The following is a 15,575-nucleotide window of genomic DNA, read 5'->3' as shown; positions in this document are numbered from 1 at the left end:
AGAGTTCACAGTGATATGGAAGTTCCACATCTGTGTGATGCTGCAATCTGGCATTGAAAGTATCAATTGTTTGGACCCAATAAGCTAGCTGTTTGGTACTTAATGTGCGAGATATGATTTAATTCTTTCAGTTGTACATTGCGTGCCTCGTGTTTTGCTGTTTTAAGTAATATTTTTCCTGTTCAAATGTGTGTGAATTTCTAAGGGACAAAACAGCTGACATCATCGGTCCCTAGACTTACACACCACTTAAACTAACTTATGCTAAGAACACCACACACACACCCATGCCTGAGGAAGGACTCGAGCCTCTGGCGAGAGGGGCCGTGCAGTCTGTGACATGGCGCCTCTAACTGCGCGGCCACTCTGCGCAGCTTTTTTTATCTGCAATATATAGATTTATGCACATATTTATTAATAAAATTATTTTCAATTCGTTTAATGGTCTTGTCTTACAGTGAGTGTGTGTACAGCATTTCTATTTGTGCCTTGTGTTCATATTTGTGTCTAGACTTTTAAATTTATATATTTTATTCAGTGCTATAATCTTATTTTACTTCCCTTGATTTGATATGAAATGGACAACTCCACAAACTCCTGGTTGGTATTTTTGTGATGAATGCTTGCCTTACCCTTCTCTCTGTATTTCTCCCAGTTGAAAGCTGCCATACAAGAGCAAGGTGAAAAGAATGTTGGTCACATTTTCCTCAATTACTACAGTTCCACATGATGAAACTGCTTACTACTGCAATGTCAGAAACAAAATAAAAATGACAATGCTATCATGTGACTGAATTTTCTCATGTTGAGAAGTTAGAAGGAGCAATCTGTTTTACTCGATAAAAAGTGTTCTGTAGCCAAGATTGCATAAATCATTCTTTATTTTCAACAATAGTTTTTAAAGATTTTGTTATCATCTTCTGGTCTTCAAAAATTTTTGCTACAAAACATGCTCATTGTTAAGTTACAACCACATGCCACATTGCCATAGTGGTAGATAATGTGTAGCACATTATACAAAGGTTAGTCATAAATAAAACATTTACAATTAAAAAGCACCTTGTGGACATGGTCATGTGTGTATATGCAGTGGTGACAGATGATTGTTAAAGAGGATGTCAAATTTAACACCTTTCATCTGTTAATGTTCAACCTTACTTTATTAGGCAACCAGTTTCAGCATTTTACTATGCCATCTTCAGGCCCCTGACCAACATGTAGGAATAATCTACCTTGCTTGTGAATGAAACAGGGACCAGCAAAACTGGTATTAGTAGATATTTGCTACAGTGACTACTTCAACCATCAAGTTGATGGCTGAAAAGTGTTTAATTTGACATCCTCTATCAAACAACTGAGTCCCACAACCATTGCTAAAACGATGGCCATACAGAGGTGATTGTTAAGTCTTAAAAATCACAAGGTACAGTAAACTGCACATGTGCACATCTGTTCATGTTTGCTTGACATATTCCATTCATTGATGATCCACCTTAGACTAGATACCTTGTCTAAGGTGAATCATCAATGAATGGAATACGTCAAGAAAACATAAACAATATGCAAATCTGCAGTTTACTGAACATTGTGATTTTCAAGAGTTAACAATCATCAGTGAGTGTTACATATACAGGCATGGCCATGTGCACGAGGTGCTTTTTAATTGTAATGTTTTATTTCTGACAAACCTTCGCATAAAGTCCTACATTTTATCCACTGCTGTGGCAACATGGCATGAGGTGCTAATTCACAATGAACTCATTTTGTAACAAAAATTTCTGAAGACCACATGATGACAGCAAAGACTGCTGAAACCAGTTGTTGAAAGTAGATAAGAATTTATGAGATCTTAGCTACAGAAAGTTTTTTACCAAGCTACCGTTTGAGAGACCTACAGCAGTGCCATATCTTTCTCTTCACTGGTAGAAATAATCTCCTCCCCTTACAGCTGTGTAATCTACTATTGCTGTAGGGCACGATATAGCTGAGGTTTCACCATCTCCATTTATGTCTTGTGATGAATCTTGTATCCTTCAGTAATATGGAAAATTTTAATTAATTCAGCAATGAATGAGGTAACTGTAACAAATCAGAGGAATGTGAGTGACTAGAGAGACCACACCAAAACCATCAGTCATTTAAATAAAATCCCACAAATCAACCACAGAGTTCTTAACGTGAAGTACAACTCAACAGAGTAACAAGGTGTCTTGCTGTGGCATATGCCAGAGCACTATTATTACTAAAAACAGGATTAAATGCAATCCCTTCCTTGTGGATGACGATGAAGTGACCAATGGTGATTAAAACACTACAGGTGTTCCCAAATGACGTTTACCTCTGAACAGATTTGAAACTCCAACACACAAATGCCTGAACAGAAATAAATTGCCATGTCCTGAAGGTGACATTCAAATTATCATCATTTCAGCACAACCACTCAATACAGGTAGGAGTAAAACCATCTAGATTCTGTGCATAAGAAAAGATTATGCAGCAGACTTCTCATTCATACATCTTATATGAGTGTTGTTTGTTTGTGAGATTGTGTTACACCTCATGTAAGAAAGGGAAAGGTCTAACAGCAAACATCGGATTTTGACAGTGGCACAATTATGGGCTATCAGGACTGTGGTTTATTGTTTTCCAATAATGCTGCTCACATTGTTTGGGATCCCACAAATGTCATGCAAATATGGAATCAATGGGTTTTGTGGGCAGCATTTAACATAATGCAGGATCTCAACTGCCACATGTGACTAGCACCTGAGAGGACAGACACACTGATCATTTGGCCATGCAGGCTCGTACAGACCTTGGCTCTGGAAATGGGCTTCCTTCCAGCAAGACAAGTACCACACAAACAGTGTAACATCAGTAGGAACACCACAGACAGCCTCAACGGTAACCATTCTCGCAGAAACAGAGAGAAGTGTGCTGAAAGTTGTGCACCCAGCAACAACACTGGACACAGGAGTGGTACCATATCTTTCTGCAAAATAACGCACGCTGTGTTGCATGTTGTTCTCTGATTTCCCCCAATACAGAGGGTGTTCAACTTTTGTCCTGATCAGCATGTTCTGGAGATCTCTCACCCATTAAAAGCATTTGGTCATGGGCTGCTGAAAGTCTGATAAACCACCATTCACCAGCTCCTATGATTGATGAACTTCAGCACAGAGTTGAAGCTTCAGGGAATGACGTAACTACAGTTGTTACCCAAGTTCAGTTCATTTCTAAACACATCTGTGTCAGAGCCACTGTTCCTGCTTGAACAGCAGCTATGTGTACGAAACTTCACATAAAAATCACCTACAGATTTAATAGTGTACTCTACAATAGGGTATACACACAGTAAATAAAACCTCAGTACTTGCTACCCTTCCTTGTGCTGCGATTTTAAAGTCCAGCCCTATACCTAAATTGTGTGAATTCATTTCCAGTAAGTGAAAGAGTGAGAAGGTGATGTCAGAACTTGGTAGCAATTATTAGTTGATACAAAACAGAGTGGAAACAATTAAGTGCAAAATATAAATGGCTGTCAGTGAAATCTCAAAAACAGATATAATGCATGAATTAATCACCAACCACATTTAAACTGTTATTTTGTGGAGAAATATGCTCATAATGTACAACATGATCTCATCATTGAAATGCACAAGGCCTGACTATCTCTTGCACAGTAATAGCAACACATGAGTAGAGACAGGTAGTGAGGCAGAAACATGTGAGAATGATTCAACAACTGACTGAGGCCCAAATATAGCACAGGTGGCAAAAATAAAATAAAATAATAAGAGTAACCTTACTGGCCTCAGCTGTACTGTGATACAAAATCCACATACTTTTTTTTTAGTGAGAATAGTACATACCAATATCTGTCCAGATGACCTTAACCCAACAGTAATAGTCCTGTAATTGTGACAGTGTTCACAAAGGTACAAATTCGATTTTGGCAGATGAAGGTGTTCTAAAAAATTGTTTCACCCAACTGAAATGGTGAGCAATCAGCTGCAAATCCTGCCTATACAGTCTTACAGCCCAAGATGGTAAATATCAGCCTTTGTCATACATAAATTGTTTACTGTGACAGTTTTACTCAAATCAATGCACTCATAGTCAACTCTTTACATAGTGATCTATCAAAAACTTAAAACATATGCTTGCACATCATCAGGGACACAGTGTCCCCACATGCCTGATTCCACTGATCTGGCCAGAATAAAATGTACTGATATCTCACTTCACCCATATTGTGCTCGACTGTGATTCATATGGCCAATACTATTTATTTTTAGCTCACCTATATGTAGAATGTGTCACAATTATGATTACATGTAATTCACTTACAATTTACTACCCAAGAGATCTACAAACAGATAAAGTCTTACAAATAAAATAATAAATGACTCTTCTCTTCACAGTTCAATGGTGTCACATTCAGAACAGACTGGCAGACACAGCCGTCGTCATATTACTGGGCAGTCAGTTCAGAGAGGGAAACATTCCACGTGGGAAAAATATATCTAAAAACAAAGATGATGTGACTTACCAAACGAAAGCGCTGGCAGGTCGATAGACACACAAACAAACACAAACATACACACAAAATTCAAGCTTTCGCAACAAACTGTTGCCTCATCAGGAAAGAGGGAAAGAGAGGGAAAGACGAAAGGATGTGGGTTTTAAGGGAGAGGGTAAGGAGTCATTCCAATCCCGGGAGCGGAAAGACTTACCTTAGGGGGAAAAAAGGACGGGTATACACTCCAAAGTAAGTGGAATGTATACCCGTCCTTTTTCCCCCCTAAGGTAAGTCTTTCCACTCCCGGGATTGGAATGACTCCTTACCCTCTCCCTTAAAACCCACATCCTTTCGTCTTTCCCTCTCCTTCCCTCTTTCCTGATGAGGCAACAGTTTGTTGCGAAAGCTTGAATTTTGTGTGTATGTTTGTGTGTCTATCGACCTGCCAGCGCTTTCGTTTGGTAAGTCACATCATCTTTGTTTATATATATATATATATGCATGTGGGGAGAATAAAAGGTTTTCATCTAAGACACAGTTCATGTTCACATTTAATATGAATATGTTGCTTTTGAGATACTGTTCCACTGAAATTACAATAAACAATGTGGCCAGGACGCTATCAGGTTTGTTTTATTTTGCAGAATACAGAGAATTCTCTATGCAACTGTGCATGGTTATTGTTTTTCATTCATTTGCTATTAATTTTGAAGATCTGCAACTTCATCTTCAGGCATATGAACTCTGTGATCAATGTGGTGCACCACTAGTATATCTGCTTAATGCAATGCAGTATCCTCAGGTTAGTTACTAGAGAACTATGGGGAGGAGAGAGGGCTTCAAAACCATAAAAGAAAAATCACTCATAAATGTGACTGGACTGGCATCAAATCAGAAATGGCAGATGACATACTTCTGCATACACTAAAAATATGGTTCGTTCCATTAACTATCATTATTGTGCTCACAGTTAACTGCACCCACGACATTCAGAGAAGCTAGGACTAAAGTGCACAACTGCACAGTCACCAAGAAGTTCACAAATAGGAGTGTGCCTTGGTGGAATAATAACTTGGAAATTCAAAGAAAACAGGTACAAAGACTGTTTAACACTGCAAGACGTAAAGGACAATGCATTAAATATCATGAGCCCCTTGTCAACTACAACCTTGCAAACAGACAAGCAAAGAAGACATCCTGGAAGGCATTCTGTGAGGAAGCGGAGAACACAGCTGCTCAAGCCCTACTTCACAGAATCCTCATTAGAGTACCAATCAATCCATGAGGTACGTTGAGAAAGGAGAATGGGGAATATACAAAGACAGCAAATGAGATGCTGAAACTGCTCCTCAAAACTCACTTTCCTCAACCGGACAACACAGACAAGAATGTGATCATGGAGAGACAGTGGTTCTCAGGCACTTGGAGAGAGGACTGGGAATCGGCCAAGGAGTGTGTGTACTTTAATAAAATCCAATGTATGGTGGGAACATTCCAACCGTTCAAGTCACCTGGCCCAGTTAGAATTTTTACAGCTCTCCTACAACAGACAGGAGAGAATCTCTTAAGAGTCCAATGCAGGTTACTCAGGGTTATCCTAGCAGTAGGAGTCATTCCCAATGCCTGGAGGGCAGTGAAGGTTTGTTTTCATTCCAAAGCCAGGAAGAATTAATCATGCCAAGGCTAAGGATATGAGACCAATCAGTCTGTCCTCCTCCATTCTCAAAACATTGGAAAAACTGGTTAATGTATACATTGGGGAGAGGAGGCTAATTAGGGCCCCTCTACATTCAAACCAACATGCATATCAACCAGATAAATCACATGAAACAGCTCTCCACCAACTTGTTGGGAGGGTGGAGAAAGCAATTCACTTCCAAAAAATATCCCTCTACATCTTCCTGAATATTGAGGGGGCCTTCAATAACACAACCTTCGATTCCATGGTAAGGGCAGCAGAGGTGCATGACCTACGGACCACTATATGTTGGTGGACCAGGGCCATGCTTAGTGGAAGAAAGGTAGAGGCTACCATAATGAATGAAAATATGGTAATTAACACCATTAGAGGCTGCCCACAAGGAGGAGTTCTGTCCCCTTCATTGTAGAATCTAGTGGTGAATGAACTCATTGATGAACTAAATTCCAGACAATGCTTCTGCCAAGGATACACAGATGACCTTGGTGTCATAGTAATACTTAGCAACTTTACTGACACAGTTAGAAATATGGCACAAGGAGGATTGGACATTGTGCAAAATTGGTGCTTTAAACAGGATCTGAGGGTTAATCCTAAGAAGACTGTTATTGTGCCATTTACGAAGAGGCATATCCAACACTCAAGTTGGAATCTAAAGCTCTTCCCCTGTGAAGGGGATAGTGAAATATCTAGGTGTAACATTAGATGAGAAACTAACATGGATCTCTCACATTAAGAGTATCTGCTGCAAGGCAAAACGTACTCTAGTGAATACCAGAAGGGCTTGTGGTAAAACCTGGGGCCTAAGCCCCAGAGGTATGCACTGGATATACACCACAGTGGTTAGACCTACGATTTCCTAGGGGGCTGCAGTGTGGTGGAAGAAGGTAGAACAGCAGGTTGCAGCTAAGGAACTTGGTAAGGTGCAGAGACTGGCCTGCTTAGCCATAATAGGCAGAATTAGCAGCACACCAAGTGCTGGGATGGAAGCCATGCTGGACATGCCTCCACTACACCTTTTGGTCAAGATGGAGGCAGCAGCTGGGGCATACAGACTTAAAACCGGCAAAAACTCGATCTCATCGGGATATCCAGAATCACACACTAACATAGTGAGTGAGGTAAACATTGGAATGGCTGCAGAAATGCCTGCTGACTATATAACAACTCCCAACTGCTTCAACAACCCTTACAATATAATAATTCGAAGCGGGAAGCAGTGGGGAAAAAACAGTTTGACACCATACGGGGGACATTGTATGGTTCACCAATGGGTCGAAATCAGACCATGGTGCTGGGGCAGATGCGTACAGGGTTCAGCCAAGACTGGAGGGCATCATCTCTCTAGGAAAACTGGCCTCTATATTCCAAGCTGAAATTACTGCAATCAGGGCATGTGTGGAGGAGAATATGTGTAGGTGCCACAATGACTGTAGCATCTAAATCTATTCAAATGGCTCTGACCACTATGGGACTTAACTTCTGAGGTCATCAGTCCCTACAACTTAGAACTACTTAAACCTAAGTAACCTAAGGACATCACACACATCCATGCCCGAGGCAGAATTCGAACCTGCGACCGTAGCGGTTGCGCGGTTCCAAACTGTAGCGCCTAGAACTGCTCGGCCATCCAGGCCAGCTACATCTACTCAAACTGCCAGGCAGCCCTGAAATCACTGGCAGCTCCTGCAATAAGATCTAAGATTGTTGCAGAATGCCACAGGGCTCTGGTGGAGCTAGAGGGAAGCAATAGGTAAACCTAGTGTGGGTCCCTGGCCACTCAGGGATCTGTGGCAATGAACAAGCCAACAGATTGGCCAGGATGGGGGGCAACGACTCCATTTATTGGCCCAAACCTGTCCCGACAATCACCAAGGCTGTGATCAAACTACAACTACGGAACTGGCTCAGGGAACAGCACATAGAATATTGGACCAAGGTCCATAAACAAAAACATGGTAAGATAATGATGCCCAAGCCATGTTTTAAAATAATCTCTGTAATCCTGGGATTGAACAGGAAAGAGATCAAACTCATGACTGGACAGATGACCAGCCATGGGAATTTCAAACACACCTACACACAATGGGTCTAATGGAAGAAGACCCTAAATGTAGGATCTGTGATGGTGAAGAAACTGCATCACACCTAATCTTTGAATGCATGGCATTGGAGAGCAAAAGATACAGAATCTTAAGGACAACTAAACCTGAAGAAATTGTGTCTAACAAAAAACTGGTACAGGAACTCCTTGCACTATTTAAGGGCATTGGTTGGCTTTAGTAGATATACAGGGAGCGATACTGCACAATTAACTCTGCTTCAGTGCAGGCAGTGGTGGGTTAGACCTAAGCTGTTTTAGCTTCCCTGTCAAAATCAATCAATGAATCAAAGTGCACTAATGGTGTCCATGACTCATTAGTTGCACACTGCCATTTGCAATTCGGTGTTGTTAGTCATAGCCAACTGAGTGTAAATATACAGAAGCCAATGAGAATCGCTCATTTGTTGACACAAATAACTGACTGTTTTTCATAATATATGGTATTTTTCAAGATTGTGGTTAGGGTGGGCCTTAATTACACATATTCAATTGCTGAGACTGAAACAAAATACCAGCTAAGTTAATTTACAAAGCATACAAAATTATGAACTATAATGCGATTGACTACCCACGTCCAATTAATGATTTTTCATTTTCACTTCCTATCACTCACCAGGGCAACCATTACTGACAGCAGCATGTAATGGAAAGTATGTAAACACCATAACAGCACTTCTATGAAAGCTAGTGTGGGGTGAAGGATTTAGAGTTGTGAAACAGCCATTAAAATCGAGCATGCTGTGCCAAGCAGCACGTTCTGCCACTAGGTGCTTAACTCCACTCTTGGGCAAAGTTTGGCAGTCCTGGTGGACTGCTGGCTGACAGTCACATCCATATAATATACTCTGGAGAAATTACAGCTGTGCTTGTACATGATACGACTGTTTTTACACAATCCTACCTTCGATAGGTTAGGATAAACCTCTGACGTGATTGGAGTAGTATGTGCTGGGGGAAGTATCACACAGATCTCGCACCTGAGTCCAGCATTGGGGTGTGTCCCATGTAGTAAGGGGTTTGGAATAGGTGTGCCGTAAGAATGGACTATTGTATTATATAGATTGAACAGGCAGTGGCATATAACATTGGGAGTGCTGGAAGAGATTGTGGGTCAGATGTTCCTCATGACGATAAGTAGTCTCAGTGCTCATGAAGAATGTGGTTAAGTTGTTCTATTCCAGTATACTAAAGATCGGAAATATGGAAGCGTCCGATCCCATCCGTCTGCTTTGACCCATGACGTCACAAATATGGCAGAAACAAAAACAAACACACACTTTCCAAAAGAAGCCTATTGACACTAACGGGACAAGCACGGGAAATGGGGTGTTTTGGGTGGGGGGCAAACTAAATATAAACAAATTTAGACGCCTTGCGTAGCTAAAACGTGTAAGTGAAGACAGCCATGCATGAATACCCACCCACCTCCCAGGGGTCGTAACCCGTGCAACCCATAGAAGATAAAGATGCTTCAGAAGCTGATTAGTGTTTTTTGTCTTTTTTAAAAAAAAAATCTCACAGGATAGAACGAACAGATCAGAAAGATAAATATAATAAACTAAAACAGAAATTGGAGGAAACAGATAATTAAAATAAGTAATAAGTGTTTTTAAATTTAAAAAAAATCTCACGAGATAGAACGACCAGATCAGAAAAGTAAATAAAATAAGATAAAACATAACTGGAGACAGCCACACTCAAACCAAACTCCGCCCCGTCATGACGTCACACACAACAACACCCTTACGTCACGGGTCAAAGCCGACGCGTGGGATCGGACGCTTCTGTCGACCCCTAAAGATCTTACTAATGCCTTCACAGACAATGTACAGTCAGGCCAGTCAATGTAGACATGCAGGAGTATGCGTACAATATATATCTGAAGAAGGATTTGTCCAAGAACCAGCAATATTCTTAATGTTGATCAAGTGTATCGACAGCCCAGTGCCTTAACTTAAATCTTTAGACTGTGTGGCCAACACACTGTTTTATGAACATACTGGCAGAGAGTATGTCATCAGCATGTTATGCCCTTGGCTTCCTATCATCAGTGGGTAGCAGTCACTGCCTTGCTGTTACATACTATCTCCAAGTACACTCAAGTTTTACTTAAACGGCTGTCTTCTAGGGGTCAAAGCCACAAAACAATCAGCACAAAAAGCTCATTAGAATAATATCTAAAAATAGTAGTCAGCCTCATTGTACAGAAATATTTTAAAAAAAAGGAGTATTCTTAATGTGCCAAGTAAATTCATTTATCAATCTGCTGTGCACATCAGGGGGGGAAAAAAAAATCAATAGGTATGTCACAAATAAGTGTGTATGCGATCATGAAATAAGAGCCCATTTGGACTTACATTTACCATGGAAAAATAAACAAGTAACTCTAAACAGCATTTTCTATGAGTGACTCAGCTTCAGTTATTTACAACAAAACATGCATTAACAGGTAAGAGCCAATATGATGCCACATTTTAAGTAAGGGCAGGGGGCACTATCACATGACTGTGATAAACATACAAACACAAATGTAGCAAAGAGTAATTATGTACTGTTTGCAAAGCAACTATGCATTACTGACAATTTGTAGTTTACGAATCGGTAAACTACATTCGCTACCTTGCACCGCCATATACTGTACCATGTGCAGTATAGGTGTAGATGTTTCATAAATTCATATGTTGCATACAGATCATTCATAAAAAAGCAACTAATACCACTTACATGTAACATAACATTATAGCTGTGAGTTTAAAAATGTAAGAGATTACTGACAAGCACATCAAATACTTAATGCACGGTAGAGTATATCATTTTCCTGTCGCTCATAATCATTACATAGGTTCATTGCTAATTACTGAGTCAGTAGCCATTAACAGGAAAGGTAGGAGGTAGGGGATACACAATGTGCAGTTTCAAGACAGAGAACAGAACCAAGGTGTAAATTAGCTTTACAGCACCCCCGACATATGATGGACTTTTACACAAAAATTACACATGAGTAACTTCCAGAAACTTGGCAAATTAATTTATATTAATAAAAGTTAACTACTTAATATTTAAATCATTCATCTTTTTAATAACCCATATAACATCCGTTAAAAATAAAAATTTCTTTATGTAATTAAAGTATTATTTTTCTTCTGGATTACATGTCTTATAATGAACATATTAATTGCCCAAAATATCTCTGGAAGTACTGTAAAGTAAACCACAGCCCTGGAGTTGAACAGGCCTGGATTTATTGTTTTATTTACATATTGATTTGCATGGTGTTTTAAAGTTACAAATCAATACTTATGAAACACATTAAATACATAAACATTCTATGACCGACAAGAGAGAATAAATTACACCAAACACAAATTGAGTTCACACCCATTGTCCAAAAACATAACAGCTGTGGAAATTTACACACCCATGCTTTGGTGTACGATTAACATTGTACATAACGACATGAAAAATTTCTTGTGATCAAATTCAGCCTGTTATTTCATTCGCGATATTACCGGCTGTTAAACTAAACCAGTTACACATCAACGAAATTAGCATTAACTATTAAACCACACAATTCATAAATTAAGGTTTAGCGAACTTCGTATCCTCTCTCTGCCAAGGAAAGTAAGATTGTGAGTTCTTCGTCGTAATACTCTATTCATTGCTATTCATAAACAATTCCACACGAGGTTCACACTTACTCCTAGCGTTATTACCTGCATGATTTACTGAATATGTAAGGGCAAACACTTTGAAACGAATTTCGCACACCAAACAAGCATTACACATCGACAGCATAAAATCTGAATTTTACACGAATCTGAATGAAATAAAGCCATAGATACCTGCCCATTCCCCGTACTGTTTCACCAAACTCCTCGTTCCATTTACATTATATTTTATATACAGTCGACAATATTTCACCGTTTTCACTAATAACGAAAGCGCAATCTTTCCTATGTAAAGAGCGCCTACAACATTCACTATATCGCTGTACAGACTCATATCTTTTGAAATCATATCAATTAACACCCGAGCTGAATCAATATCCATATTTCTCTATAATTACTATCTATCGTCAGTCTGACATTATCACAACAACACTTCGCTCAAAAACACACTCATCACAGATACTAATACGCTTCTCGTCGCAAAACATTTTGTAATACCTTTGGTTTTAATGGGACACCTGAAAAGGATGTGGTCTGTTGATCAATAATTTGTGAAGAGCTGTCTTAATAAAACACTAGTGCGGCGGAAACATGATCCTGAATCTTTATTTTACTGGGATGTATTGCTTTATTGATCTTATTCATAAGTTTTGTACATAGAAATTCATGTGACATAAGTTAGCTTGATCAGAAGACGAGATGAGACAACATGACTTAATATATTCAAACTGTGGTTAAACATAGAAAACGTGCCTGGATATTCTTCATAAGAACACAAAAAAGCAATACGATGTTTACCATTCTTGCCACAGCGTGTGATCATAGTTAACATCATCATCTATTTTGCAAAAAAAAAAAAAAGACACAAATGTGCACTATATCATCATACGCTGCTTATGAAAGTACTACAGTCAGTCTAGTTAAAAATGTTTATAATTAGTAACAGAATCTTTGTGACCACAGTTTGCACTTGCAGCTTTTTGTACAAAAGCCACAACTTTGAAAATTAAAAGATATTTACAAAGAGTGCTCTACAGCATTTGCCCCTTAGCTAGCTTGCATTTATCGTGATTCTCTCATCCAGCAGAAAGCCCCAACGACTGGGAAAAAGCGCAAGTGACTCCAGTATATAAGAAAGGTAAAAGAACAGATCTGCAAAATTACTGCCCAATACCACTAACTTCTTTTGCTGCAGAATCTTTGAATATATTCTCAGTTCGAATATAATAAACTTTCTTGAGACTAAGAAGCTTATGCCTAGGAGTCAGCATGGTTTTAGAAAGCATCGCTTATGGGAAACTCAGCTTCCCCTTTTCTCACATTATATACTGAGAACTGCTGACAAAGGGCAACAGGTAGATTCCATATTTCTAGGTTTCTGGAAAGCATTTGGAGTAAGTTCACAGATATGTGACTGGCTCGAAGACTTCTTAAATAATAGAAAGCAATATGTTGTCTTCGATGGTGAGTGTTCATCAGAGAAAAGGTATCGTTAGGAGTGCCCCAGGGAAGTGTGATATGACTGCTGTTGTTCTCTACATATATAAATGATTTGGCGGACAGGGTGGGCAGCAATCTCTGGTTGTTAGCTGAAGATACCATGGTGTGCATAAGGTGTCGAAGTTGAGTGACTGTAGGAAGATACAAGACGACTTAGACAAAATTTCGAGTTGGTGTGATGAATGGCAGCTAGCCCCAAATGTGGAAAAATATAATTTAATACGGATGAGTAGGAAGAACATACCTGTAATGTTCGAATGTAGTATTACTAGTGTCTCGTTTGATGCAGTCAGGTCATTTAAATATCTGGCCATAATGTTGCAAAGTGATATGAGAGGAAATGAGCAGGTGAAAACTGTGGTAGGGAAAGCAATTGGTCGACTTCAGTTTATTGGGAGAATTTTAGGAAAGAGTGGTTCACTTGTAAAGGAGACCGCATGTAGTACGCTGGCGTGACCTGTTCTTGAGTACTGGTCCTATGTTTGGGATCCATATCAGGTCCTACTGAAGTAAGACATTGAAGCAATTCAGAGGTGGGCAGCTATATTTGTTACCAGTAGGTTCTAAAAAACATGTAACTGTTATAGAGATACTTCGAGAACTCAAATGGGAATCCTTGGAGCGAAGGCGACATTGTTTTCGAGAAATACTATTGAGAAAATTTAGAGAACCAGCATTTGAAGCTGACAGACGAACTACTCTTGCCGCCAACAAACATCGCAAGTAAGAACTGCGAAGATAAGATACGAGAAATTAGGGTTCATGAGGAGGCGTGCAGGCAGTTGTTTTTCCCTGACTATATTTGCGAGTAGAACATAAAAGGAAATGCCAAGTAGTGGTACAGGGTGCCCTCCGTCACCCTGTGTACAGTGGCTTGTGGAGTATCTATGTACATGTAAGTGTAGATACGTGACATCATGGCAAAACTGTGGTGTGTGATGCTAATATATATTTATTCTATAAAAATATTTACTGATGAGATAGTTCTGTGCATATCCTTGAATTTTACAGGTGTTAAACTGTTTCACACTTTATTTGATCTATACAAATTTTCCACTATCATTATTTATTACAATAACAATGTACACATTTGGGTTTTAATTTGGTAGATACTCAGCAACACCACAATAACACATATGTAGTCAGTAGCTATGAACAGCTGTTTTGAATGCAGAAATAGTTTTGATCATTTTGATGTCACAAGGTAGATTGTTGTACAGCTTGCTTCCTGCCTGGAGTGGTCCATTTTGTTTCATTGTTGTATTTGAATACTGAACATGTACTTTCTGCTTTCTTCTTGTGTTATGTGAGTGAATACCTTGGTTTCTAACTAGAAGTTGGTTATTATGTTCTAAGATTTTCCTAATAAAAAGTATTACTTCCAAAATATATAAAGAAGACTTGAAGTTCTTTGAATAAAGTTTTGCATGAGTTTCTGGGACCTGCCCTTTCCATAGCTCATACAACTCTCTTTTGGGTTTTGAAACAACTTTTTATAGCACTCCAGTTTCCCCAGATGATTAAGCTGTATCAGAGTAGAGATTCTGCTGTGGCAAAGTACACATTTTTATTGTTTGCTTTGATGTGCAGCTTGAAAGAGTTTTTGTGCAGTAAAAATTGGTGTTCAGTTTATGCAAGTGTATGTATTGTGTGTGGATTCATAGTGACTGTTTTTGGATATTTCTTGTTAGATTGTTTGCAGGAAGGCGGTTTGTAATATATGAGGTGCATATTTTGATTTCATTTTGGAATTGCTTTTCAATTATTCCTTTGACTAACATATTTGTATCATCAGCAAATTTAATAAACTTATGATGTGGGCCAGCTGGTTCCAGGTCACTTATGTAGGGCAAAAACAAAACTGGTCCCAGAATGGAGTCTTGTGGTACACCATACCCAATACACAGTTTTATGACTGAGAGGTCTTTATGTTATTCCCTTATTGGAATGCAAGTGCAACCATTTGCTCTCTATTTTTAGGTAAGTGTTGAAGCACTAACTAACTTGTCCCCTAATGCCTACAAAGTCTAGTTTCCTAAGGAAGATGTTGCAGCTTATGCCATCAAAAGCCTTTGATATGTC

At 39.2% G+C, this 15,575-nt stretch overlaps 1 protein-coding gene across 1 annotated transcript in view; it reads right to left on the bottom strand.

The window, feature by feature from the left end:
• LOC126470324 (hydroxysteroid dehydrogenase-like protein 1) overlaps positions 1-12,437 on the bottom strand; it is a 126,465-nt gene extending 114,028 nt beyond the window's left edge. Inside the window, exon 1 of the mRNA XM_050098106.1 lies at positions 12,168-12,437. Within this exon, the coding sequence (XP_049954063.1) occupies positions 12,168-12,375 (208 nt within the window). The 5' untranslated portion in view covers positions 12,376-12,437. The remainder of the gene's footprint in view (positions 1-12,167) is intronic.
• Positions 12,438-15,575: the final 3,138 nt, after the last annotated feature.

Source organism: Schistocerca serialis, chromosome 3 (assembly GCF_023864345.2).
Source record: "Schistocerca serialis cubense isolate TAMUIC-IGC-003099 chromosome 3, iqSchSeri2.2, whole genome shotgun sequence".
Taxonomy (NCBI): domain Eukaryota; kingdom Metazoa; phylum Arthropoda; class Insecta; order Orthoptera; family Acrididae; genus Schistocerca; species Schistocerca serialis.
The sequence above is the reverse complement of the archived record's forward strand: the minus strand, read 5'-3'. Positions and strand labels throughout refer to the sequence as shown.